This window comes from Epinephelus fuscoguttatus, linkage group LG20 (genome assembly GCF_011397635.1).
Source record: "Epinephelus fuscoguttatus linkage group LG20, E.fuscoguttatus.final_Chr_v1".
Lineage (NCBI taxonomy): Eukaryota > Metazoa > Chordata > Actinopteri > Perciformes > Serranidae > Epinephelus > Epinephelus fuscoguttatus.
The window spans coordinates 10,950,231-10,976,487 of NC_064771.1; the positions used below are offsets into that span (position 1 = coordinate 10,950,231).

At 40.7% G+C, this 26,257-nt stretch overlaps 1 protein-coding gene across 1 annotated transcript in view; it reads right to left on the reverse strand.

Moving 5' to 3' along the window:
- Positions 1-26,257, reverse strand: part of pemt (phosphatidylethanolamine N-methyltransferase) — a 100,696-nt gene that overhangs the window by 25,417 nt on the left and 49,022 nt on the right. The window contains exons 4-5 of the mRNA XM_049563492.1: positions 8,784-8,929; positions 958-1,069 (exon numbers count right to left, since the gene is read on the reverse strand). Coding sequence (XP_049419449.1) covers positions 958-1,069; positions 8,784-8,929 — 258 coding nt within the window. The remainder of the gene's footprint in view (positions 1-957; positions 1,070-8,783; positions 8,930-26,257) is intronic.

Below are 26,257 nucleotides of genomic sequence, written 5' to 3' on the forward strand. Positions count from 1 at the left end.
GAGACATACATACTCAAAGACATGAGCACCTTTTTGTTAGTTCACTTATGACGGTTTAAACCAGTGGCCTATTTTCAGAGCTTCTATTTGTGTTACTGTAGATTCTAAGAACAACCAGGTACACAGGGACAGACCCTGAAGACAGCATAACAGGTTGAAACAGAGGCTGCTGTGTCTCAACTAAAAATTAAAGGGAGAAAGAAAGATAAAGGTTGCTGAAGAGACACAGGGAGAGAGAGATACAGAGAGAAAAGGTGCTAAGGAAATGAGGTGATCCCTGGCTTGCTCACTCAGAACTTACAGTGCAGAAGATATGGGGCTGAATTCAATTCAAAGCAAAGATAAAATAGGACAAAATTAGTCACAACAAAAAGGACTACCGAGGCGGTTAAATTGGGAATGGAGTCCACGTAACCCTGAATGAGGGAGAATGAGGGGCTAACAGCTTTTTATTGGCAGCTGGCTCGTCAACCCCAGAGCGCTCGCCTAGCAACTACGTACACTGGGCTGCGACAGACGTGGTCACAGTTGTCATAGTGACGAGGCACACGTTAAAGTTTTTACCTCCTCACCCATTTCAGGAGGGAACTGATTTGCAACTTGAGAAAAAACATTTTCCATTTGTAGGTCGCAGCTTATCGTCTATGCCGCTCCTGCGTGCCCTCACTTTATTTATAACGCCACTTGACGTACATCAGTACTTAAGCAGTCGGGTGACGGGCCATTTTCCTTTAATTTGATTTCTTTTTTGTACGAACAACTCCTCGGGTAGTGCTTAATGACGAACCTGGTAAAAATAACTTGCTATTGTGATTTATTCGAGCCAATCTCAGCTACAGACCTAAGCAGACATTAAATTCGAATTACACTCTTGTTGACCTCAGATGCAATCATGAAAGTGACCTCTCCTCCTTTCCAGGAGCACACACACACACACACACACACACAAACACTTACATGAGTGCCAGGCCTAGGTAGTTGGCAGTGCTGCCCCAGTACATAGGGTTTTCTATGATGTTGAAGGGGAAACCTGTCACCTTCTCATCCATCAGGATGCCAAAATAGTCACCTGAAAAAACAAAACAGACACACACACAGTGGGTTAATGCTGTAACACACTGAGATGAGATCTACTTGACAAAAACACTCCATTTCATAACTGAAACCTGATAATTGTCACACTTACTCTTCCTGTTCAGTGATCCAGGAGGCTGGAGCATATCCCAGCATGCACTTGGCTATTAGCAGGGAACATTTCTGGGGGTGTAATGGTTCTCAGTTTGTCTCCAGGCATCAACCAGTTCAGGTGGATAGTGATTCAGGGCCAAACCTGGACTGTTTAACACTGTTGCCATGGTGACAACCCCCATATATCTCATTTTAAACTCTGATTTTGGTCCCCCTGTCATGCAACGCTCACTTCTGGCATGTTTCTGACAAACAGCACTGAGGTCAGACTGCGGAAGCACTGCCAAGGATTATGACTTTGGCACCACACGGCCTTGCTAATGCTACACTGTTTGGCTGCCCCTCCGTCACCTGGCTGTTACTGATGCAACCAATGTGACCACATCGAAATGACCTCATGTGAAAACTGGGGAGTGAAAGCTTGATCATTGTACAAACACTTGCCGGAAAATGTTAAACCAAAAATTGAATTCTTCTCACTTTCTGTGTGAGGAAATATAAATGCTGATTATGTTATGTATATTATGTACAGTACAGGCCAAAAGTTTGGACACACCTTCTCATTCAATGCGTTTTCTTTATTTTCATGACTATTTACATTGTAGATTCTCACTGAAGGCATCAAAACTATGAATGAACACATGTGGAGTTATGTACTTAACAAAAAAAGGTGAAATAACTGAAAACATGTTTTATATTCTAGTTTCTTCAAAATCGCCACCCTTTGCTCTGATTACTGCTTTGCACACTCTTGGCATTCTCTCCATGAGCTTCAAGAGGTAGTCACCTGAAATGGTTTTCCAACAGTCTTGAAGGAGTTTCCAGAGGTGTTTAGCACTTGTTGGCCCCTTTGCCTTCACTCTGCGGTCCAGCTCACCCCAAACCATGTCGACTGGGTTCAGGTCCGGTGACTGTGGAGGCCAGGTCATCTGCCGCAGCACTCCATCACTCTCCTTCTTGGTCAAATAGCCCTTACACAGCCTGGAGGTGTGTTTGGGGTCATTGTCCTGTTGAAAAATAAATGATCGTCCAACTAAACGCAAACCGGATGGGATGGCATGTCGCTGCAGGATGCTGTGGTAGCCATGCTGGTTCAGTGTGCCTTCAATTTTGAATAAATCCCCAACAGTGTCACCAGCAAAACACCCACACCATCACACCTCCTCCTCCATGCTTCACAGTGGGAACCAGGCATGTGGAATCCATCCGTTCACCTTTTCTGCATCTCACAAAGACACGGCGGTTGGAACCAAAGATCTGAAATTTGGACTCATCAGACCAAAGCACAGATTTCCACTGGTCTAATGTCCATTCCTTGTGTTTCTTGGCCCAAACAAATCTCTTCTGCTTGTTGCCTCTCCTTAGCAGTGGTTTCCTAGCAGCTATTTGACCATGAAGGCCTGATTCGCGTAGTCTCCTCTTAACAGTTGTTCTAGAGATGGGTCTGCTGCTAGAACTCTGTGTGGCATTCATCTGGTCTCTGATCTGAGCTGCTGTTAACTTGCCATTTCTGAGGCTGGTGACTCGGATGAACTTATCCTCAGAAGCAGAGGTGACTCTTGGTCTTCCTTTCCTGGGTCGGTCCTCATGTGTGCCAGTTTCGTTGTAGCGCTTGATGGTTTTTATGACTCCACTTGGGGACACATTTAAAGTTTTTGCAATTTTCCGGACTGACTGACCTTCATTTCTTAAAGTAATGATGGCCACTCGTTTTTCTTTAGTTAGCTGATTGGTTCTTGCCATAATATGAATTTTAACAGTTGTCCAATAGGGCTGTCGGCTGTGTATTAACCTGACTTCTGCACAACACAACTGATGGTCCCAACCCCATTGATAAAGCAAGAAATTCCACTAATTAACCCTGATAAGGCACACCTGTGAAGTGGAAACCATTTCAGGTGACTACCTCTTGAAGCTCATGGAGAGAATGCCAAGAGTGTGCAAAGCAGTAATCAGAGCAAAGGGTAGCTATTTTGAAGAAACTAGAATATAAAACATGTTTTCAGTTATTCACCTTTTTTTGTTAAGTACATAACTCCACGTGTTCATTCATAGTTTTGATGCCTTCAGTGAGAATCTACAATGTAAATAGTCATGAAAATAAAGAAAACGCATTGAATGAGAAGGTGTGTCCAAACTTTTGGCCTGTGGTGTATATTTCCATTTTTCAAAAGAGAATATTTTTTGGGACTTATTTGTTGAAATGGTGTCTTAGGTCTAAGCCTGTGGGTGGGTGTTTCTCATGGCAGTAATTGACCAAAATTTTGAGAGCAAGTGTTGCTAAGAGACCAGCTATCTACTTATACTATGCTGCTGACTGGAAAAACATCATAGCATGAATGGATTAAGATGAATGAATAGGATACGGCACCGCCACTCAGCCTTGCTGCCGATTTGTCACAGTGGTTTTTTTTCCCCCGCAGATCAACATAATAAAAGAGACTTGAGCTTGAACTGCAAGCAAAGTCAATTATAACTATTTGTGAAGGCAAGCGGGAGCTGCACAATGCCGACACAAAACAGGAAGCTGGGAAACTTTTTTTTTTGTACAGGGCAATTTAGTTTCATTTAAATGATGTGACACAATCTCAGCTGGCTACCTTTCTTTATGGTTGTTGGAAGTGATTATTATTAACTTTTTTTATGCCCAACCCAACAGTTGCACCAATCAAATTACAGCACCAACACTGTCCGTCGGTACCAAAAATCCATGCTCTCTGAAGAACGCTTTGTCGGGAGCTTTGTCACTGCAGGACAATAAAGAGAATTTAAATTTAGTCTTTTATGGAAACTAAAATTTTGATATCACAAGTACAAAATACAAAGTAAGAAAAAGCCTACCAAGGATATGTATACTGATAACTTAGCAATATTAATTTAAATTTCAGTTCAGCAACAGTAGAAGTAATTTCAGAATTGTTCTTTGGTACTGGAGGCTGGTGGTACATTGACAGAAAAATACGAGGTAGTCTGGAACCTTTTGGTTCAATTTCGTCATCAAAGGGGCATTTTCAATGTCTGTAAACCAAATGCATCTGAATACAACTGGAAAGACCTTCAACCAGTGAGAGTAATGAAACGTCACGTAGCGCTGAACGAAATGTAGACAGACTACAGCCTACAGAAATGAGCTGTAAAGGTGTAGCATCAAAATGTCTGTTAATGAGTGCAGGAGCCATCTCGGGTGTTTTCAAAAATGTCTCAATGACGCCCTGCTATACTGAGCTAGGGTTATACTGATGCTAGGGTGCGTGAACCACAAATGAGCTCATCCTGTATGTTGATCAAAGCATGAAGGCTGTGTGGTTACTTGTGCAGTGGCAGGTTTTACCCAATAAAACATTCTTGGCATCTGAACCACTGTGGGACTCACTGTAACCTGAGCGCTTAACATTGCTTGCTATGTAATAAGTTCCCCAGGTATTATGTGCGCACACACAAACAATTGAAATACTTCCATTATGCCTCCCTTGTCCACTTGCATGGACGCACACACACACACACACACACACACACACACACACACACACACACACACACACAGTAGGGAAAACTGACCTGTTGAATTACACATGTGGTGCTGCTGCCCCTGTTTTCTGTCAAATAGAGGCTGTTAATGCCAAGTTATATAACAATTTTCAATATGAATGCTCGTTTAGGTACTGCAGGTGGGGTAGGATATAAAAGAGATTATATAAACAAATGTGTTTGGTTTTGAATCGGAAGCCGGCATAACTGGCCTTCAGAACAATATGCTAACCTCATTTTTGACCTCAAAAGCGACTATCAGCAACCCATTCAAATTCAAAAGCCAAGTGCAGCATTTTTTGTGTGTGTGTTCCTGCGTCACTGTTGTTTCATCGCGGTTATGAAAATGGGCAACCTGGATTTGCTGAAGGGTGGGGATAGCGGTGTGGTCGCCGACGTAGAGGTTAGAGAAGTGGGTCTGTGACCAGTAGGATGTGAACGGAGCTTGGATCCTGGGCCAGCTAGTCAATGTGTTGACACTGTCTGTGTAATTTGATTATGTTTGGTTCTTTGTTTCGAGCCTTGTGCCATCAGTTTGAATCATCAGGTCACCATGACTCAAGGGGCTTAATATAGAGCAAATAAGACACATCAAATTACAACACACACCCACAGGCTATATCCTCTATTATGTGTGTTTATGTTTGCAGGTGCTCAGTGAGGATGAATTGGAAAGAAAACACAGAGCAATTAGATTGTGGTGAGAGATAAAGTCATCCCCACATACAATACACAGGCACATATACACACCCTAATGCCAACCATAAACTGAACACTTTGAAAAGACTTTTCAAATGATTTTAGTCTGACACTGGTGATTTATCTGTGACAATTAATTCATGAGTCAAATAAGTAAACAAATATGCAAAGATAGATCACCATGTTGGAAACCTTTTGGAAAGGGTTTATCATTTGGGGAGCATGATAAGGCTTAGTGAATTTCCTATGATGTACACATGTGTTTTTCCTATTGTGACATGTCTAAATGCGACCTATTCTCAACAGTTCGTATGATATCTAATGAATTAGTGCCCCAAAATGTCAATGGCATGTTACATATTTAACGTCAAGTTACATAGGTTAGGTTTAGCCAAGTAACGTTATGTTTAGAGAAAGAAACATGGGGATGACGCACCTTAAAATACTTCAAAGTTAACTTGGTGTCAAACGAGAACCAATTCTGGTCTCCTTGGGGAAAGTCCTGTGTTTGTTTTACCCATCCACCACCCCAACCTGCCTTCTGACATGGACTTTTGCTCTTTATGCTTCTTTTTTCTTTACTCCCATTAGTGCATTGGTCGCATAATCACAGTCTTCCTGACTACATAGGTTATATATACAATCCTGGCTCATGCTTACGTCGGTTATACGCAAATTGTGGTGTATTACTTTTTATAGGTATGCATGCGAACAGTACATAAAAAGAGCCCATCGAATGTCTTCCATGAAAAAGGCCTGTTGTCAGACCAGTTCAACTCAGGCCATCCCAGGTCACCTAAAGGGATGGTTGCTGCAAATATATACATAACATGTGTCATCTGACACACTTTTATGTAACAGGGTCTAAAGGTACTCTCTGCCCAACTGACCTGGTTAAGTTTCAGAGCTTGCCAATGTTAATGAAATGGATATAGTTATTATTTTACAATGCTCTGAGCATTCTGATGCAGATTATATAAATAACTACTTGAATCCTGTTGTGAATACTAATGAGAGACTGCATTCTCATAAATCACTGGATGCATAATATTATCTGCTCTGTGCTGTAAAGTAACGTTTCCCTGTGGGGATGTATTCATTCTTATTATCCTGGCAGCAGCAATTTGTCCTGTCCTCAGTTTTCTGCACTACTGTTATCTGTTTACTGCCGTTCACATGTGCCTGGGAAACTTGTCTATTGAGTGACATTGGCCGGGCCTGGTTTCTGGTGTTTCTCATAAATCACATGGTTGTCCTTGACAAACAACTTAGTTAGACAGACTTTAATGTTGCTGCTCCAACTGGTGGAAGAATGAAGCACGCCAGCAGACTCTCTTGTGATTGCTTTGCTCGATCTGCACACAAAGTAGACGCTTGTCCATACAGTCACACCCCCTCCTGCTGCCCCTGTTGCTGTGCCTCTGTCGACACAGTTGGTGATTTGTGGACACAAAGATGGACTGAGGGCATTTCGTTGCAGTGATGGACAAAGATGGCGCAGGAGCTGAGACTCTGTCTGGATCTCAGTGATGACTCACTGTAATGACTGACCTAGAAACCAGAGCTTGCCAAGTGGTCATAATGGCAATACTGTCACAGTCGTGTTCATTTGAATTGATGCCTGGATGAATTCAGCAGAATTCAGAATTTAGCAAAAACAAACATGTTTGTGTCTGAGACAAATATGAAGATATTCGCATGGACTGTATGGTGAGGACATGAAAGCGTTTGTTTGCATGCATATAAATGAGCCAGGCTCCATAAATTGACACAAATGTGTCCGAGTCACGTGTCTTTGCTCTGTAAGTGCAGTTAAATGTCCTGGTTAGGATTCAGCACGTTGAGCGGCAGATCTTACATACTGCTATTCTCTTCTTACCACTATTATCAACAACATCATTCAATCCATGAACCCAAATTTTATTGTTTTTGGTCTAGCCTCCTCCATGACAGCTGCCTCTTGCGTTAGCCTCTGCTGGTCTGCTGCGTCTAATTAGGTCGCCAGATTTGGATGCATTGCATTACAAATCACCTAACCATGTTTCAAAAACAAAACGCAACTTCCCAACAGAAAAAATGTGAATATAAAAAAAACCCTTCACTCAACAATAAACAAGGCGCCGGTGAAGGAGGTTGAAATATTGTACCTTCAAATGGAGGCAGCATTGCAGCTAACAGTGGTCTGTGTGGCCACTATATACATACTGACATATGGACAGAGAATTCTTTTCACTATTTTCATTTATATTGCTATACATCATTATATATTAATTGAATTTCTTTGTCGTCTCCTACGGTCGTATCTCGCTTGAACTGCACAACACTGCCTCCACGATCTCCGGTGGTACTGCTCTGTTTCATCTGTATCCGTCAAGTCAAGTCTTTCATCAGTGTTAGTCAAGCAAGTCTCAAGTTTTCAAATATGGGACTCACGTCTGACTCGAGTCAAGTCACATGACTCAAGATCCCCACCTCTGGTTGCATACTGTATGCCCGCCTATAAGTCCTATACTCCTTTACTTCTCAGGTGGTATTTTTTTCTTCTTACATGGAAATAACAACACAACAATCAGAAAAGCAATCTCTCAACTATACATGATTAAGGGACATTGTTTCAACCTTAATTTTCAAGTTCATTTCTCAGTATCTATTTATTTATTATTAAAAGTGAATGATTGAAATCAATAATTTCTTGTCGGTTAGATGGGGTGGGGGGTCTTAGGGACCTATGACCCTGACCATCTGGCTTTATATCTTGGGTATTTTTCTATTAAATATTTTCATGACTAAATGAGCAACAACGATCCATAAAAAAATTTTTAAAAAAAGTTTGAGCACTGTGTGCGTTTAGTTTGAATTGAGAGTAATCAAACAACCCACCGACTTGGATTTTGACTTAAGTCTTGGCAAATTCTGATTGGTGCGACAAAGTATGACATCCCTTTTTTTTTTTTTTTTTTTTTTTTTACAACTGAGCCCTGTCTCCTTCAAACCAATGAGAAGAGCACAGAGAACAAAATAAAACAGAAGTCTTTGAAGCAAAATCTCAAAAACCTTTTCAACTTTGGACAAAATGTGGTTTCATGTAGGATCCCATCCCTCTTTTTTAGATGCTGGCTGAGAAAATAGGTTTTCTCTTTTTTTGGAAAAGTACTCAACTGATTTAGCATAGAAGAGAGTTCACAAAAGAAAAATTGAGGCCTGGATATACTGGTTTTAAGTCCAAAGTCCTAAACCTCCCATAATGCAACTCTCTTTCAAGTCTTTCAAACACCACACAGTACCACTTCCTGTGACTAAAAAAATACCTTGACATGTAAAATTAGTGGACTACCTCTTTAATATGTGACACTGTGTTTGATACCCACCTAAGAAGGTTCCAGTGAATCCCAGAGCCAGAAAGCTGCCGACCACCAGCAGAGTGCCCAGCACCATGAGAGCTACGCCAGCGTAGAAAACATCCGTCCTGTCCATCACCTCCCACTTGGCCTGGGCCTTCATTGCCAATGTCATACTGCAGAAAAAACAAATCACAACCACCTTTATTTCACTTTGTGTAACTAGTTTGGAGTAGTAGTGCAAAGGGAAAGGACCACAGTTTGCATAAGACCTTTACTGTGGATTTAAGTGGTAGGAAATGAGTTAAAAAATAACAGTGAGCTGGGGAGAAATGCAGATAAAAGACTGTTGTGATGATCTACTTTCATCAGACTAATTCACTGCTCGTGACCATGAAAGGTGTCACGGTGGAGCTGTACTAAACTACTGTACTGTAAACTTGCAGACCCAGTTTAAAGTTGACGAAAACCCTGATTCCAAAGAAATTGGAATAAAAAACTGTGTTACATCACCTTTTCTTTTAGCAAAACTCAGCAAGTGTTCGAGAACCAAGGACAGTTGAAGTTTTGAAAGTGAAATTCTTTCACTCTTGCTTGATATACAACTTCAGTTGCTCAACAGTTAAAGGTCTGCACTGTTGCATTTTGTGCTTCATAATGTTCCACGTTTGTTCAATGAGAGTCAGGTCTGTTCCCAGTCTAGTCTAGTCGCAGTCAGGGGCATCCCTAAAACAGACATCATCCGGATGGCAGCATATGTTGCTCCAAAACCTGTTTGTACCTTTAAGCCTTCATGGTGCCTGCACATATGTGCAAGTTACCCATGATGCCATGGGCAATAATGCACTCCTATACCATCACAGATGCTGGCTTTTGATCCTTACGCTGGTAAAAGTCTGGATTGTCCTTTTCCATTGTAGCCCTGAGGACACGACCTCCATCTGCTAAAATAATACGAAATGTGGTTTTCACTTTGCATGGTAGAGTATTGTATTTGTAGATGCAGTGAAGAACTGTGTTTCCAAAGTGTTCCTGAGCTCATGCAGTCATATCCTCTGTGCAGGAATGTTAGTTTTTAGCCTTGCCCCTACTTCTCTGAATCTTTTGATGATATTTTGGATTGTGGATGGCGAAATCCCCAAATTCCATCCAGCTGTCTTTCACAAGTAGTAAACCTCATGCTGTCCTTGCTTGTGAACAACTGAATCTTTCGAGGATGTCCCTCTCATACCCACTCATGGTACTATCACCTGTTACAAATTAACCCGTTTACCTGTTGAATGTTCCAAACAGGTGTTTTTTGAACATCACAAAATTTTCTCAGTCTTTTGTTGCCTCTGTTTAATATTTTTGTGATACATGTTGCAAGCATCAACTTATCAAATTCATCTTGGATTAACCTGTTCCACATCTATCGAATCTAACAGGTCACATTAATTGAAGAGGAGCAAGGTGAATACATTTTCACCTCTCTGATATCGTGATGTAGAAATGCAAAAAATCAAACAAAAATGTGCTATTCTTCAGCTATATTTTGGAGATACAAAGTTTTTTTTCCTTTCTGTATTGAACTCCACCCCCCGCACCCACTCACTCATGCTAACATACTAATTAGCACAAAAAGAAAAATACAGCTGAGGGTGATGGGCTGATGAGAACGTCAAATTTTGATCTGATCATGACACTCTGATCATGACACTTTGCGTATGGTACTTCAAATGTAGCTCCTGCCATCTGGTGCCACTTTTTACCTTACTACATTAATATTTCAGCTGGCACATGAACAGACACAGTGACTGAAATAATAGTAACAGCAATAGAAATATGACAAGAATAACCATCAAACACGCCGTGAAAGACCACCGAGGATGATTGGTGTGGACCACCATGTATTGTGTCATGTCTGTCGGCCAAGTCACAGCACGATGTTATGACTCCACAATTGCTTAATGTGACATAGTGACTGTCAGAACGGACAGAAAAGTTGTGTAGTGTGTACCAGGCATTAGCAGGGTGTATAATCCATTCGTTAATGGTCGGTTTGGAAAAATTCATGTAAAGGCATTTACTGTACTGAAAGAGATTTTAGCGCAGTTAAATTCTACTGTTTCCATGGAGACTGTTTGTTTGCTTGACTGTGTGCTTAGCTTAGGCTACCTGCTGTTGCACTTAAGTATCCTCTCACAAAGTCAGCCAGGATAGTGAAAAAAAGAAAGTGGCAGAAGGTTAGAAGACATGAAAACCAAATTGGCTGCAGGAAGAAAATAAATCAAACCTCTAGAGGAATTCAATAAAAGAAAGAAAGTAAATTTGATCTGAAAAAAAAAAAAAAAAAGCAAACATGAAACATTGAATATGGGAGGAAATTGCATCCATCCATCCATTTTCATCTGCTTATCCGGGGCCGGGTTGTGGGCGCAGCAGGCCGAGCAAAGCGCCCCAGACATCCCTCTCACCAGCAACACTTTCCAGCTCCTCCTGGGGGACCCCAAGGCGTTCCCAGGCCAGACGAGATATGTAATCCCTCCAGCGTGTTCTGGGTCTGCCCCAGGGCCTCCCAGCTAGCAATTTTTGGTTCTGAAAACATTCTGACAATGTTACCTATAATGTTGTTACAATGTTTTTAGCGGGAAGTTTTCTTTAAGTTCCCAGAATGTTCTTCCAGAACATTCTCTAAAAACATTCTAAAACTGTTTTGTAATAACCTTCTTAAAATGTTGAATGAAAATATTGCTTTAACATTATACCATAATGTTTTAATGATGTTTTTAGGGGTAAGTTTTCTTTAAGTTCCCAGAATGTTCTGGAAGAATGTTCTATAAAAACATCCTAAAACTGTTTTGTAATAACCTTCTTAAAATGTTGAATGAAAATGTTGCCATAACATTATACCATAATGTTTTAATGATGTTTTTAGTGGGAAGTTTTCTTTAAGTTCCCAGAATGTTCTGGAAGAACGTTCTATAGAAACATTCTAAAACTGTTTTGTGATAACCTTCTTAAAATGTTACAAATGACTGCTACAACATTATACCTTAATGTTCTTTAAATGTTTACAGCTGACAGTTTGAGAATGATACCACTTCAGGACTGGGTGACATGCTTTGAAAAAAAAAATCTATAAATGTTATGTTACAATATTTAAACAATGAAATATTATGACATCACCATTCAATTTCAAGATTAAAGTTTTCTGAGTGACCACTACTACTACTTCAAGATAGAATTGGAATATGAACCCATGTAAATGTTTCACAACACTCGTTTATTCAAAACACAGAAAGAGAACAAGTTATCTGAAACTGTACAACTGTGAGGAAAGAACTGACAAACACACTTTTTTGTGGAGCTGAAAAAACAAAACAGACTGCATCCACATGTTGCACAAAACGCACACAGCAGTGTTTCCCCTAGGATGGAGTTGTAGCAGCGGAGGTGAAGCACACGCATGAAAAATAATTTTCACATGCGTGAAACTTTTTTGTATGCTTGCAAAGCACAGCCTGCTGGAATGTTTCTGTGTATCTACTGGCACCAGAAGGGCTCTTTAGGACTACGTACATACAGTACATGTGTGCACAGTAATGAGCAGGTGAAATGTCTGTCTAGCTTACATATGAGGTGTCTCAAGATTTAGGAACATACAATTTTATTCAATATAATAAATAGTGCTGCACGATTTGAAAACAAATGTGCGATTGCGATTATGGTGGACAATACTGTGATTTGCGATTGCGATTACAATATAATTACAATAAAATGTAATAAATAAATGGCATCATGAGTCTTTTTGCTTGATTCAGTGTTTCCCCTACATTATATTAGGGGGCACTGACCTGACATAGGTATTGTTATGGACAGACAGTGAGTCAATGCCCATCAACAGACTGAGCACAGTCAAACACGCTGCTCACACAGCAGCGCAGCACATCTGCAGATGACAATTAGCCTGTATGGCTAAATTTGGCACATTTACGTGACTTAAGTGATTATGTTAATTAATGTGCACTGTCCCTTCTTAAATAAAATGAACACAAACTGTACACACAGCGGAGCGAGCCTGTGTTGTGTTCAGGCGTTGTCACGTAAATGACAAATTCCAGCACGCCATAGCACAGCACAGCAGAATGTCATGTGGGCCGAAACAGAGCAAAATTGCTCAGTTTTTCAGTTGTTATGGAGTCCATGATTTCCCTGTGACACTTACAAATGTTTGCTTAACCGTGCTTGAATGTTGTTTTATGAGGATCTGGCGGCTTTCAGTTGTCTCATTGTCTTTAACGTTACACGGCTCGGCTTTCTCTCGCATGCACTCTTCCTACTTTTCTCTGTGCTGTGCTGTCTCAAGTGCTGATATAGATTGGTAGTGTTGCCGCGGGACGTGGCGACTTTAACTTTTACACTTACACAGCACGTCTTTCTGTTCAGCGTCGCCGTACCTGAATCCAAAGTATCGCCATGTAACAGACGTTTTTTTCCGCTACTAATTCAGCCTGTTCATGGTCGAGCTCATGCTCTTCTTCAGCGTCTGTGTTGGTCACTGCTGCACGCCGGCTGCACGCACCAGGATAGCTTGTGGGCGTGATGTCAACAAACTCCACACACTACAGGAGAGGCAGTGACGTTCACAGGCACACACGTTAACATTTATTTAGCCTACATTAATCGCAAATCGCAGCCTTTTATGCGGTTATGTAATCGCACAGCCTGATATCGCGATTGCGATTGCGATTAGATTAATTGTGCAGCACTAATAATAAAGTAAAAAGTCACTTGACATGCTGCTGTTTTGTGCTATGACCTATTTAAGTGTTGGAAGTTGTTATTTACGTGACAACGCCTGAACGCAACACAAGCTCTGTGAGTGCCGTGCTGAGCTGCTGTGCGAGCAGCGTGTCTGTCTGTGCGTAACAGCAGTCTGTTGGTGGTTATTTATACACTGTCCATTTCAATATCTTTGTCAGCTGACAAACTGCACCGGGCTCGGGGTCAGGTTTGGTCAGGAAAATGCGGCCCGAGCCGCTCTAGCGTGCTCACCTGTGTGTGTGGCGGAACTCCGCCGCGCGCCTGCATCAGAGCAGAAGAGCACGTTTTGAAATACATTTATTTTATCGATTAGTTATTGACATTTACTATTTTTAGCAACTTGCCCGATCGGGCAAGTGAGGTTACTAGTTTACATGCCCGACCGCGAGTTTTACTTGCCCCGGGCAATCGGGCAATCCTTATTGTTGAGCCCTGAATAGTAAAATATGCCACTCATTGCAGCCCTAGACGTCTGACAGAAATTTAAGTGTTGCCATTTAGACAATTGGGGGCCCATGTCGGAGTGAAGGGATGTCGGAATGGCGGTTGCTTCCCCAGCAGTGATAACATGCTTTCAGCCCAGCTAGCAGGGAACGTTCCCACAACATTGGCTAACATTCCCTACAGGTTCTGTTAAAGTTCTTAAGAAAACATTTTCATTTAATGTTCAAATAACATTATAATGATGTTTATTATTTTAAATAATGTTCCTGTATTGTTGAATGGTAACAAAGATAGAATGTTTTAGACTAAGGATGTTTTGGGGATGTCTGTGAGCTAAAAAATTATAGAATGTTGCTCTATAAAACATTACCACAATGTTCCATAATAACAAAGTAAAGACATTCTCGAAAAATAATTTTAAAAACATTTTCAGGATGTTATTATGGCCTCTGATTGCAATATGTTATTTTAAAACATTCTGACAATGTTATGCAATAATGAAGAAGGAATATTGTTAAAGCAATATTGTAAAAATATTTTCAGGATGTTACTGATGCCTCATATCACAAATAGCATGTTTCTGTAATGTCATTTATAAACAAAGGAATAACGTTTTACCTATAGCATTCTGAGAATATTTTTGGGACAATGTTTAGGTAACAGATTACATAATGTTATTTATAAAATGTTTTCACAATGTTATGTAATATCACATTAAAAACATTTTCGACGTAATATCTGGAAAATGTTTTGAGGATGTTATTGATACTTCAGATTACGCAATGTTCTTTTCCAAAACATTTCTGTAATGTGATATATTGACAAATGTAGAATATTTGTCTAAAACATGCTTAGGATGTTTTGAGGATGTTCTTAAGTTAATGGATTACTGAATGTTCACCTACAGAACATTTCCACGATGTTACAGAAAAACAACAAAGGAATATTCTCAAAAAAAACATTCAAAAAACGTCTTCCATATGTTTTTAAGGCCTCAGATTATACCATGTAGTTTATAGGATGTTACATCTAAAACATTCTTTGTTACCATTCAACAATACAGGAACATTATTTAAAATAATAAACATCATTATAATGTTATTTGAACATTAAATGAAAATGTTTTCTTAAGAACTTTAACAGAACCTGTAGGGAATGTTAGCCAATGTTGTGGGAACGTTCCCTGCTAGCTGGGCTCCTACCAGTGGGACGTGCCCGGAACACCTCCAGCTGGAGGCGCCCAGGAGGCATCCTGATCAGATGCCCGAATCACCTCAACTGACCCCTTTCGACACGAAGGAGCAGCGGCCCTACTCTGAGCTCCCTCCAGCTGTCCAAGCTCCTCACCATATCTCTAAGGCTGAGACCAGCCACCCCACAGAGGAAACTCATTTCCACCGCTTGTATCTGCAATCTCACTCTTTTGGTCACTACCCAGAGTTCATGACCATAGGTGAGGGTTGAGACGTAGATGAACCAGTAAATTAAAAGCTTTGCTTTCCGGCTCAGCTCCCTCTTCACCATGATGGCGCAGTGCCTGCATCACTGCAGAAGCACCAGCACCGGAATACAGGGCACAACAAGAAGACTTTTTATCCCTCCCACTTTCAATTTCTATAAAATCCACCCATTTAAATGCTATTAAGGCTTATAGTATGCATAAATAGCGCGTAGCCACTTAAAGTGACAGGTGGGTGCCATCTGTTGGCAAGGTGCTACCATGGCAACAATGTTGGACAGGTAATGTAACCATGGTGTAACCCCAGATTCACATGGTAGTGTAGTGTAGCAGTAAGCTATCTGTCACTATTTCAGCGTGGCAGCTGAAAAAAAAAAGTCTTGTTTGCTGAAACGTTGTCCTGAAAGCCCCTTGAAGGAGTCAGATATCATTTTTTCTGGTAAATACGTTTTTTTAATGGTTTTGGGCGTTTACTTTGCTATCAAAAATTAGCATTAGCAATTGTATTTTTACAATTAACCATAGCTAAAAACACAACAAGCTAAATATGCTAGCAGCTAGCCTGAGGATTACCTTCAAACCAAATATGGACACTTCTGTCTTCATAAAAACAAGATGGCAACAGCCAAAATGCAAAACTAGAGGCTTCAAAATGGGAGACAAGAAACCAGTGGTTTCCAAAGAAACCCACATTGTACCTCCAACAAAAACAAAACTGACAGCTATAGCCATGGCCAGGGGCATTCTGATGAATTGAAACCCCTTGGATTTGACTTATTTGCCCAAGTGAGCTTTTTGAAGTTGATTATATTGATTATATTAATCTGGAGCAGTTAGGGACAGCTCTGTTAAGAGGAACTGGTTTTTTTTTGCAAACTGTGATCTATGTTTACCCTTTTGGATAATAATGTCAGTGTTCCGTCTGCAACATGCAGCTCTCTGAGCAAAAATGCTAGTTACTGCCTTTACATGCTCTTCACTTTGCATTTTATGTTTTTATAAATTTGGTTCAGGCTGTCAGGCACTGCAGCCTCTAAATGGAACCAGACCACAGAGTTAATAAAGTTCTGTATTTGCAGTGTTGAAAGGTTTTGTAAATTATAATAAAACACTGGAACACTGTTGGAGTGGATGCAGTTTTGTGTGTGTGTGTGTGTGTGTGTGTGTGTGCGTGTGTGTGTGCGTGTGTGTGTGTGTGTGCATTAACGTACTCTGTGCCATCTGAATTTGCTCTATTTCCTGCAGGACAAAAATGTCCCCCACATCAAAACTAGGTTTGGGGTTAATAAGAGAAAATTGGTTACTGCATTTGTGCTGTGAGGCATATGGTGCTCTTCCTTTGTCCAAGGAAGGAGGAAGTGTAATGTGATGTTGGTTGTTGCTACGCTATGTCAGACACAAAGAGTGACTGCTGGGCTCTCTGTTAAGTAAGGTGGCCTAGCAAGGCATACTGCTGCGATTTGGATTGAAAAAGAGATGGAAAAGGGAGTCTTGGGGATGGAGATGAGGGTAGGGGGTTAGTGGGTGTGAGGGACTAACCACTGGGCATACTGGTTACATCTGATGACAGTTCACTCCTGTTACACACTCTGTAGCTTCTAAAAATAAAACAGGACTTTCTTTCGGAAACAAGCAAATTGGTCATTGATACGTGTTTTATGTCATTTACCTCTGCATGCTTTTATGGCGTAGTGTAGCATATTTTTGGTTAAGAGAGTTAAAAGACCCACTCCTGTCAAAACCACACATTTGCCATCTTTGTAACTTTTGGAAAATGAGACCAAAAGTCTGATTAGAGAGACAGATGGCGGAATGATGATGATGATGAGCTTAGGAATGCAAGGCTGGTGATTTAAAATAACTACACTTTAGTTTTAAAATCTGGTGTTGTTTCTATAGTTTCAGACATAAACCTTCAAAGTCCCATTTGCGCAGTAAGTATAATAAATAACAGGTATGCAGTTGTCAGAACCCACTGCTTAATTTGACACATACTCTATTAATTCCTGCATATGCTCGGTGAAGTCTGGTAGGCTATTAATGTAACAAACAGGGGAAGAAAATGAATGTAACATGGCAACAACTGCCCCATCCTCCCCCCATTTTCCTACTTTTGTTCTTCCACCCTGAGAAAAGCTTGAGTGCAATACTTCTATACTTCTACTTGACCAGCAAGCTTTAAACACTTGAATGCTTTATTCCTAGTTATGCCTCTATGCCAGCAATAGCCATGGCCGGGGGCATTACGTTTTCAGGTTGTCTGTCTGCACATATGTTATCGCTTTGAGAGATTAGGTCAAAGGTCCATGACATTGTTTCTCTTATTCTCGTAAAGGCGATTGAGGAAATTTTGTCAAATTTGGCACAATGTCCACTTGGACTCAAGGATAAACTCGATAGAATTTGGTGTACAAAGGTCACAGGTCAATGCCACCGTGACCTTGCATCCGTATCATTATCATGAACATGATATCTGAAGAACACATAGATGCAATTTCTTCAAATATGGCACAAACATCCACTTTGCCTCAAAGATGAACTGATCAGAATTTGGTGGTTAAAGCTCAAGGTCACTGTGACCTTGTCTGTTGCATTTTAGTGAACACAGTATCTCAAGAACACCTTGAGGGAATTTCTTTAAATTTGGCACAAACATCCACGGTCAAAGGTCACTGGGACCTAACAAAACATGTTTTTGGTCATATCTCAGAAATGTATGTGCTACTTATGACAAAATTTTACGAAAAATGTCTGGAGTGATGAAATAATGACGTGATGACATTTTTCATTGAAAAGATCAAAGGTCAACTTCACTGTAACATCACAAGAACAAGAACACTTTTTGGATTCAACATCATATCTCAGGAGGAAAAGGAGAGACATTTGGTCAGATACTGAATTGGTGACACTAATCTTGAGTGCCCATCTTGAAACTGTGATGATTGTATAGATCCTCTGTGCTGTCAGGGGGAAGATACTATATGTGACATATCCACATTTTCGCAACTTGACATTTTTGCAGAGGCATACAATTGCAAGGTAGTAATTCTAGTTCAATTATGAAAAAATGTATCAAGATTTTAAACCGTGATACATTTCAACTTGCAGCAGTGAGACATAGGTAGGCTTCCCTTCATACTGGCAGGATTACAAACCAGAACAGTCTAGGTGTATTAGGGTCTCGGTCAAGTGCCTACACACCCCAATACCTCTTACATTCCACGTCAATACAGCAGCCTGACCTGCATTCCCTTTAGCAGTGTACAACAACTGTACTGACACCTTTTATTACATTCTGACAAAAACAGATTCCTGAAATGTCCTTTCTACTTGTGAAGCATTCCAAAGACATGAAATGTCTTTTCTATTCCCTTGCAGTGGATTCTGTAGTTGCCATGGTCACGCGTAAAGTAGGCAGGCTCAAAAGGTTGAACCATCATAAACCCAGCGGAAGTCGGTGGAAGCAGCAGTGGCACTCACTCACTGTCTGAAAGTATCTTTTCTGATTTGTTTTTTTCATTCAGTGATGATATATTTCATTCTTTTCGTTTTTCAAAAAATCTTCTTTTTTAAATTCTTTTATTACTAAACCATATACAAATATCAATACAAACCCAAGATCGAGGGAAAAAAAGGAAAAACAAACAAAAAAAAAACAGAAAGTCATACTCACAGCAGTATTCACAGGTCTGGTCCACTGGCAATGGGAAAGGAGTGTATTGCCCAATTTTAACGGCTTTTCGCAAGTTTAAAAAACTCACATATATGCACTTATATGAATGTAAAAGAGTATAAAAGTATCTTAAAAGTCACAGCCACATGTGCGCGCTTGCGTGTGAGACCAGAGAAAGCACGTGAACACACATGAACGCGGTGGTCTCACGCGCAAGTGCGCACACGTGAGAATGGCAGTTAGAGCTACAGGCTGCAATGAGGCTAAAAACAGAGTTCAAATGACGTTTTTCAAAACAACTTTTTATGTCGGGGCTTCAGGACACTTGGATCACTACGGACGAGCAGTATGGAGATATTTTGTGGTTTCAATTATGTGTTCTTGGACGTTTGAATCTGGGGTGCCTTAAGCCTCCATTAGGTGGAGTTGTGTCGCTACCCGCTCTCCCCTTGGATCTCCACAAGGGATGTGAGAACTCTAAAACTTCACCTGAGCCTCCCTCGGCATATGGGTGAGTAGACCATGGCGGAATTTTCATTTTTGGGTGCACTATCCCTTTAACATGCACACAGTTCCAAAACACTGATCATATTAGTATATGTTTGGTATGGTCTTTATTTAGCTTTGAATATTTCCTAATACAGAGGGAGTAGAGGTGTAACATTTTTACATTTACTACTTTTAACTGTGCAAATCCCAATCCTCTTATCTCATTAGGCTTTCTGCTAATAGCAAGAGCGCCAATTAAACACACACAATTAATTACAAAAATGACTTGTTAGAGCCCTCTGAGCTTTCCCCAGAGGTTTATTATTATTGAATATAATCAGTGGAGAGCATCACTGCTGTGTGCTTAGAAGATAAAAATACATTCTCTGAATCCTCTGCATGCCTGTCAATCAGGCTGTAAATCAGTAGTGGAGCTATAAATAGAAGTGGTCGTCAGTCAGCTACTCAGCACGCCAGTGAGTCAGTCAGTGTATTCGTAAGTTAATTAGGTAGGCAATAAGCAGCACAATAATAAAGCTGTTGAGTAATTAGTCTGCTGGTCAATCAGTGTGTTTGTTTGTTGGGATTGGGAACTGTAATGATGTTTTTCCTGTGGACCACTGTATGTGTACACCAAACTACATGCATTTCCACTGTGACTTCATTGCCGTGATCATCTCTCAAACTTTTGTAGCTTCTCTAATATCAGCCCCACTGTTGACTGGTATCTTTATTGTATCAAATTTTTCTGTCTAGACCTGTTGATGCTGAGCTGATGTTTTGATTCAACATCTAACTTGTACACTCTTGCTAGGTAAACTTTAACGTTGTAACCATTAATGTTACTAGCTAACGTTGGCTGGCGAAAATATGACAGACTTTCCAACAATGGAAAAAAAGCGATTTGACACTAAACACGATTGCTCTATTAACCCATGTAACTTGAAAACGAGTACACACCTCCAGTATCTAGAAAGGTGACTTGTTAAATAAATTAATCAATCAATTTGAAAGTGATCAGTAACATCATTGTCATTGATTGAGATATGTTAAAAAAAAAGTCAAAGTATTTTCTTTTACATTTTTTCATGAATTAAGATGGAGATATAAAAAGAGTAATTGGTAGAAATAAACCATCACCAAATCTCAGTATCATTTATAAAATATTTTTTCTGTTTTTTGTAAAAAAAAATATTTTCTAGCTATTTTTGTATGTTGTGCATATAGGATATAAGAGTGTGCAAGTCATGTATTTGAATACATGCATTCATACTTTTAGATCTGTGAATGTTTTTAGTGTCAGTCTTTTTAGTATTCAGCACTGATCTGTACCTGTATCACATTATAAGATCTGTGGTACTTTATATATTTCTAGATACGAAGAAAATACATAGGAAACACGTGTAAATCATGTGATATGTTGTCTGTTTATGATGAGAACATAAATCTGTTGTTACAATAGAATAATATAAATGTGAAGTTATCTTTGTTGGTAAAATGACGCAGTCTGAACCACTTCAGGGCTAAAATGAGCTTTTCTTTGTTTAGAAAAAAATATGATGCTAAATATTTTTAAAAAAGCAGCCTTTTCACCACTTGGGGCATTTTGTTTTTGAAAGCAAATTGTTTTATATACCATTCAGTGACATTTTCCATCCCTGATTATGGCAGACATAATTTCCTCAAACCATTTACGGATCTGTCAGGTTTCCGATATATGTCCCCCCCCAAAGTTAAACTCATTCCTACGCCTTTGGTTACAGTGTCCTATGGAAACCATATGCGCTACGCTAGTGCAGCTGGAAAGGCTGCAGTTGCTAAAGGCTCTGTGTGAGTACCAATCTTTATTAGTGGTGATATGCATCATATTATTCAGGGGTCATTGTATTTTGTATTTTTTTGTGCATCTTTCTCACCTCTTCAACTTTCTCTCTTTTCCTTATCACTCTGTATCGAATTGGCCAAACATTGAATCTTTACATACAAAAAACAGAAGTAAATGTAAGAAAATGGATTTTTTTTCATCCACACACAAACAGAGCATGAGGTCACTAAAAATACGATTTTTAAAATGCTTTGAGTAATGAGCACATGCTTGAAACAACAATAATGGTGGACTACCAGTTTGCTAACGTTTTGTTAGCACTGCTTGGTCTAATAACCACACTTAAACTAAGTACTGCTGCACCAATTCACAATAATACTAATAATAGTAATATATTGGATTTATACAGAACTTTTCAGGATACTCAAATACGCTTTATAGAGAACAAGAGCAATCCAAAAAAAAAAAAAAAAATCCATAGGAAGGTAGGGAGGGAAATAGTCCAGAAAGGGCAAAGTACACTGAATTTAGAGGTTGTAGGCAGTTTTAAAGAGGTGTATTTTGAGGGATGAATGGAGTTGTCTGCTGCACCCAATGTTTTTGGAACACTTTAGCATGTCCAGAGTGCCACCAGTCATTGTTGTGTGGAAGGTATCATTAGACTGTGCACTTCACTGCCTTTGCAACAAGGGGAAACTACTGAAGACAGCTAACACCGGCAAGCATTTCAAGTTTTTGCATTCTATAATGGATGGAGATATTTTGTAAAATGAGCGCCAGGTGGACATTATTGTTTCAAGGGGAGGGGGAAAATATATATCTGTATATGTGTAGACAGGGCCTCAGAAGATATCGGAATGTGTATGTTTGTTTAATAAGATTTCCTTCAGTAGGAGATATCCAGAGAACAAAGGCCACATGTTTTGAAATATAAGAAACCAGCCCTTTGCATCATATGATTACACAGCTCTCAATGAGAGGGCATTGTTTTTACTTTGTTTTTGTCTCAGTTATGCAATGAGCTGGCTGAGAAACATCCATATCTTCAATGTTTTCCAACAAAATTGAGATGTAATAAAGTTTATTTCACTGAAATGACCTGAATGGCTCTTTGAGAACTTGAGCTGCAAATAAAAGTTGAGATCCGTAGTTTAACTTGCATCATTTAATGGAACTGTTTTTGATTTTTTAATGCCAGAGGAGCTATAAATATCAGCATGTGGAGAGGCAATTGTTAGTCTTTGCTATGATCATTAACCACATCAACCCCTCAGGAAATAGAGTCATTTTGCGCAGAGCAATCAAAACGTTATGTATTGCTTCGTGTCAAATAATAAATCAGGTGTTTATAGTTCATTAGGGCTGCATAGCCTTCGGATATAAATAGGCAAAGTCTGAACGCATAATATTGACTACTGCTATTTATTTGCAGGGGAATGTCACGCTTTAATTGACTTTCTTAACAAGGTCATATAATGTAGTGCGTATAATGTTGTCCCTTAAAAGCCAAAGGCTAACCTTCATATAGTACACACAACCAAAGTGAACTTCCCACCAATCTCCAATGACAAAACCCCACCACTATCCCAGCTTATTTCTTTCTGCTTGTACACCCTTTAGAGAATAGTGACTTCAGTACCAGAGGAAGCATCTTCAAGAGGAGCCAGGTAGACAATCAGGATTATAGTGAGTAAGGCGAAAGGCAGAGCGAAAACCTACATGAGGGGCAATACACAAGAGATCAGTCAGTGTTTCTGCCCATCCTATGACTCTATAACACTGCGTCAAGGCCAACTCCCTGACTCCATAACACTCCAATCATAAGACAATGCATCATGTCAGTGTTTGCGTCAAGACCCTGAACCTGTAGATTCCTGACTACATGGCACTAGCAGACGGGAAGGTAACTGACACTGACCATTTAAATAGCTCTATACAACATTCAGAGCATTTCTATCATTCAGAGTCTAGGTGGGAATTGTCTGCACACGGCTCTTAACATGGAGGTGGCTGAGTGACGGCTAGAAGCTAATGGTGCTAACAACATAAACAAGACTAACAGTGGCAACAGTGCAGACAGAGCTACCAATGTCTTTCAGGGGGGAACCTGAGCTTGACCGTTATGCTTCCATCCTTTCGTCTGCTGTCCATCTGTGCTGGAGGGATGGCAGATTGCAGCACATTAACTTCTCAGCAGAGTGTATGATACACTACGGACTGCCTTTGTCCTTGGCTCTGGCAGGAGCGTACCAGCTGGCGATGGAGGAGGTGAGGATGGACTCAATGATGTGCAGAAGTGCAACATCATTGTCTTTTGCGTGTTGAACTTCAGCTGCCACAGGAAGTACATCCTCTGCTGTGCCTTTCTGATGAAGGAGCTGATGTTCAGCTCCCACCTAAAGTCCTGAGTCATGAAGGAGCTGAGGAAACAGAAGGACTCCACAGCGTCAACTGGGGAGTCACACAGGCTGAAGGGGGGCAGTGGGGCTGCATTCTTCCTGAAACCCACAATCATCTCCACTGTCTTAAGAGGTCAGGTCACTGGATGGACAATCTCACACCTGTATGCGGACTCATCCCAACTCGAGATAAGTCTGGTGAGGGTGATATCATCCCCAAACTTCAGGGGCTTGACATAGTGGCTGACTGAAGGTGTAGCTGTTAGTATATAGAATTTAGAGCAGAGGGCAAGGAGGCAGCCTTGAAGGGAACCAGTGCTGATGGTCCAGGAGTCACAGAGGTGTTTCTCCTAGGTTAACATGCTGCTTCCTGTCAGACAGGAAGTCACTGATCCACCTGCAGATGGAGTCAGACACATGCAACTTGGAGAGCTTGTCCTGCTGCAGAGAATGGAAGATAGAAATGACAGCAGAGCTGGAATCCACAAACAAGATCCTGGCAGAGGTTCCTGGGGAGTCTAGCTGCTGATGGACGAGGGCCATGTTGAGTGCGCTGATGATAGATCTGTTGGCTTTGTGGGCAAATTGCAGGGGTTCCAGGTGTGAGTTGGGGATGGTCTTGAGGTGGGCCAAAACAAGGCCCTCAAAGGACTTCATTACCGACAAGGTCAGGGCGACGGGTCAGTAGTTGTTAAGTCCTGTGATCCATGTTTTTTGAATAGGTTTAGGTTTCAAAGCAGGCTAGTACGTAGTGTGGCAACTCTACCTGCTTTCACTGCCACATTAAGAGGTCAAGCTGCAACAAACACACCGTTGAGATTGGGAAAAAACTCCAGTAACCAAACACCTTAAACCAAAATGCACAAAGGACAAGCACTCAGACCCAAAACCAAAAGACTATGGATGGAGGACGAGAATACTGCTCTCATAAGACAAACAAAAAGTTTAAAAAGTAGGCAGAGTCTTCAAACCAAATGAGAGGAGCCAGAGGAGAAAGAGAGAGACTGGCCAAAAAGACACCCCACCTGAACTTTTCTCTCCCTCACATTAAGCAAAGCAGTGGTAGCCCTTAATGTGGTTTTCTTTTAATAAGCAGCTAATCAAGTTGCCACTGGGCAGCAGAGTGGACTACAGAGTAGAGAGATCAATCATGTTTCATACTGCCCAGCATCCACACCGCAGGGATGGCACTGCACAAAATACTACACATGATCAGTCTTTATAAATTTCTAACAATGTCACCATTCAGTTAGCATTCTATTCACCAACTGTGACGTGACTCATCCAGATTAACTGCTATGAACGGCAGATCATTATTACACAGCAGGCATAACACACTGCCTTGAACTCCTAGAATGAATACAGTAATGACTCACTCTGGAAATGCTGAAAGTTCGGAAAGTTAAATAAAACCATCTCTATAAAAACAAATGTAAAGGCAGCAACAACAGTCTGCTGATTCATGATGATCAGTGAAGTCAGTGTTCTGCTGGGTAACCTTGTGTCCTGGAATTCATGTGGTTGCCACTTGACACTTGGCACTACCTACCCAAACAACAGCACAGACCAAGCGCACCCCCTAATGGCACTGGCACTACCCGATGGCAGTGACCTCCCCAGCAGGACAACGCACCATGCCACATCGCAGAACAGGAATGGCCCCAGGAACATGACAAAGAGCTAAAGGCATCAACCTGGCCTCCAAAATCACCAGATCCCAATCAGATCGAGCATCTGTGGGATCTGTTGCTACGGCAATCCACAGAACTCAAAGGATCCGCCGCCAACGCCCTGGTGATAACTAACACACTAACACATGTGGAGAATATTTGACTTGTATTTTGGCTTAGTATTAATTTTTGTCAATTAATGAATTTTATTAATCTGCTTTGTCTGCCTTACAGACGCAGTTTACATGTTTTCATAATGGCTCATTTATAAAATCTGAGTTCTACTGAGTGAAACACTGCATAGATTTAAGCCTGCTGAAATCCTTTTCTAGCAGTCTGGAAGCGCTTATTCAATGCGCACTAGCTACTGGCGTCTGATGCTCAAAAAGTTGAAAATATTTTAACTTTTCAGCGTCTACGTGCGTCTAAAAACGCATGTCTAAAAAGATGCCGGAAAAACGCCCGTCTAAAAAGACGCTTGAATGCCGGTCAGACGCGCTGTTTCATAGGAAAACAATGGTTTTACTGGTGTCGCGTTTTTAGCGTTTCATCTCGGTATGATTGCTCCCTTACTGCTACTTCCCCAATCTCACCGTAAGCTGCAACCATAGTCATTTACATTTATACAGTGGCACCCTCAGGAATAAAGTGGATGCAGTCTGTAGTCACACCCTACACCCTAGCTCAACTGACAGTTTTCCATTAATAGTGCTGAAAGGGATTTGCTTTTAAATTTGCC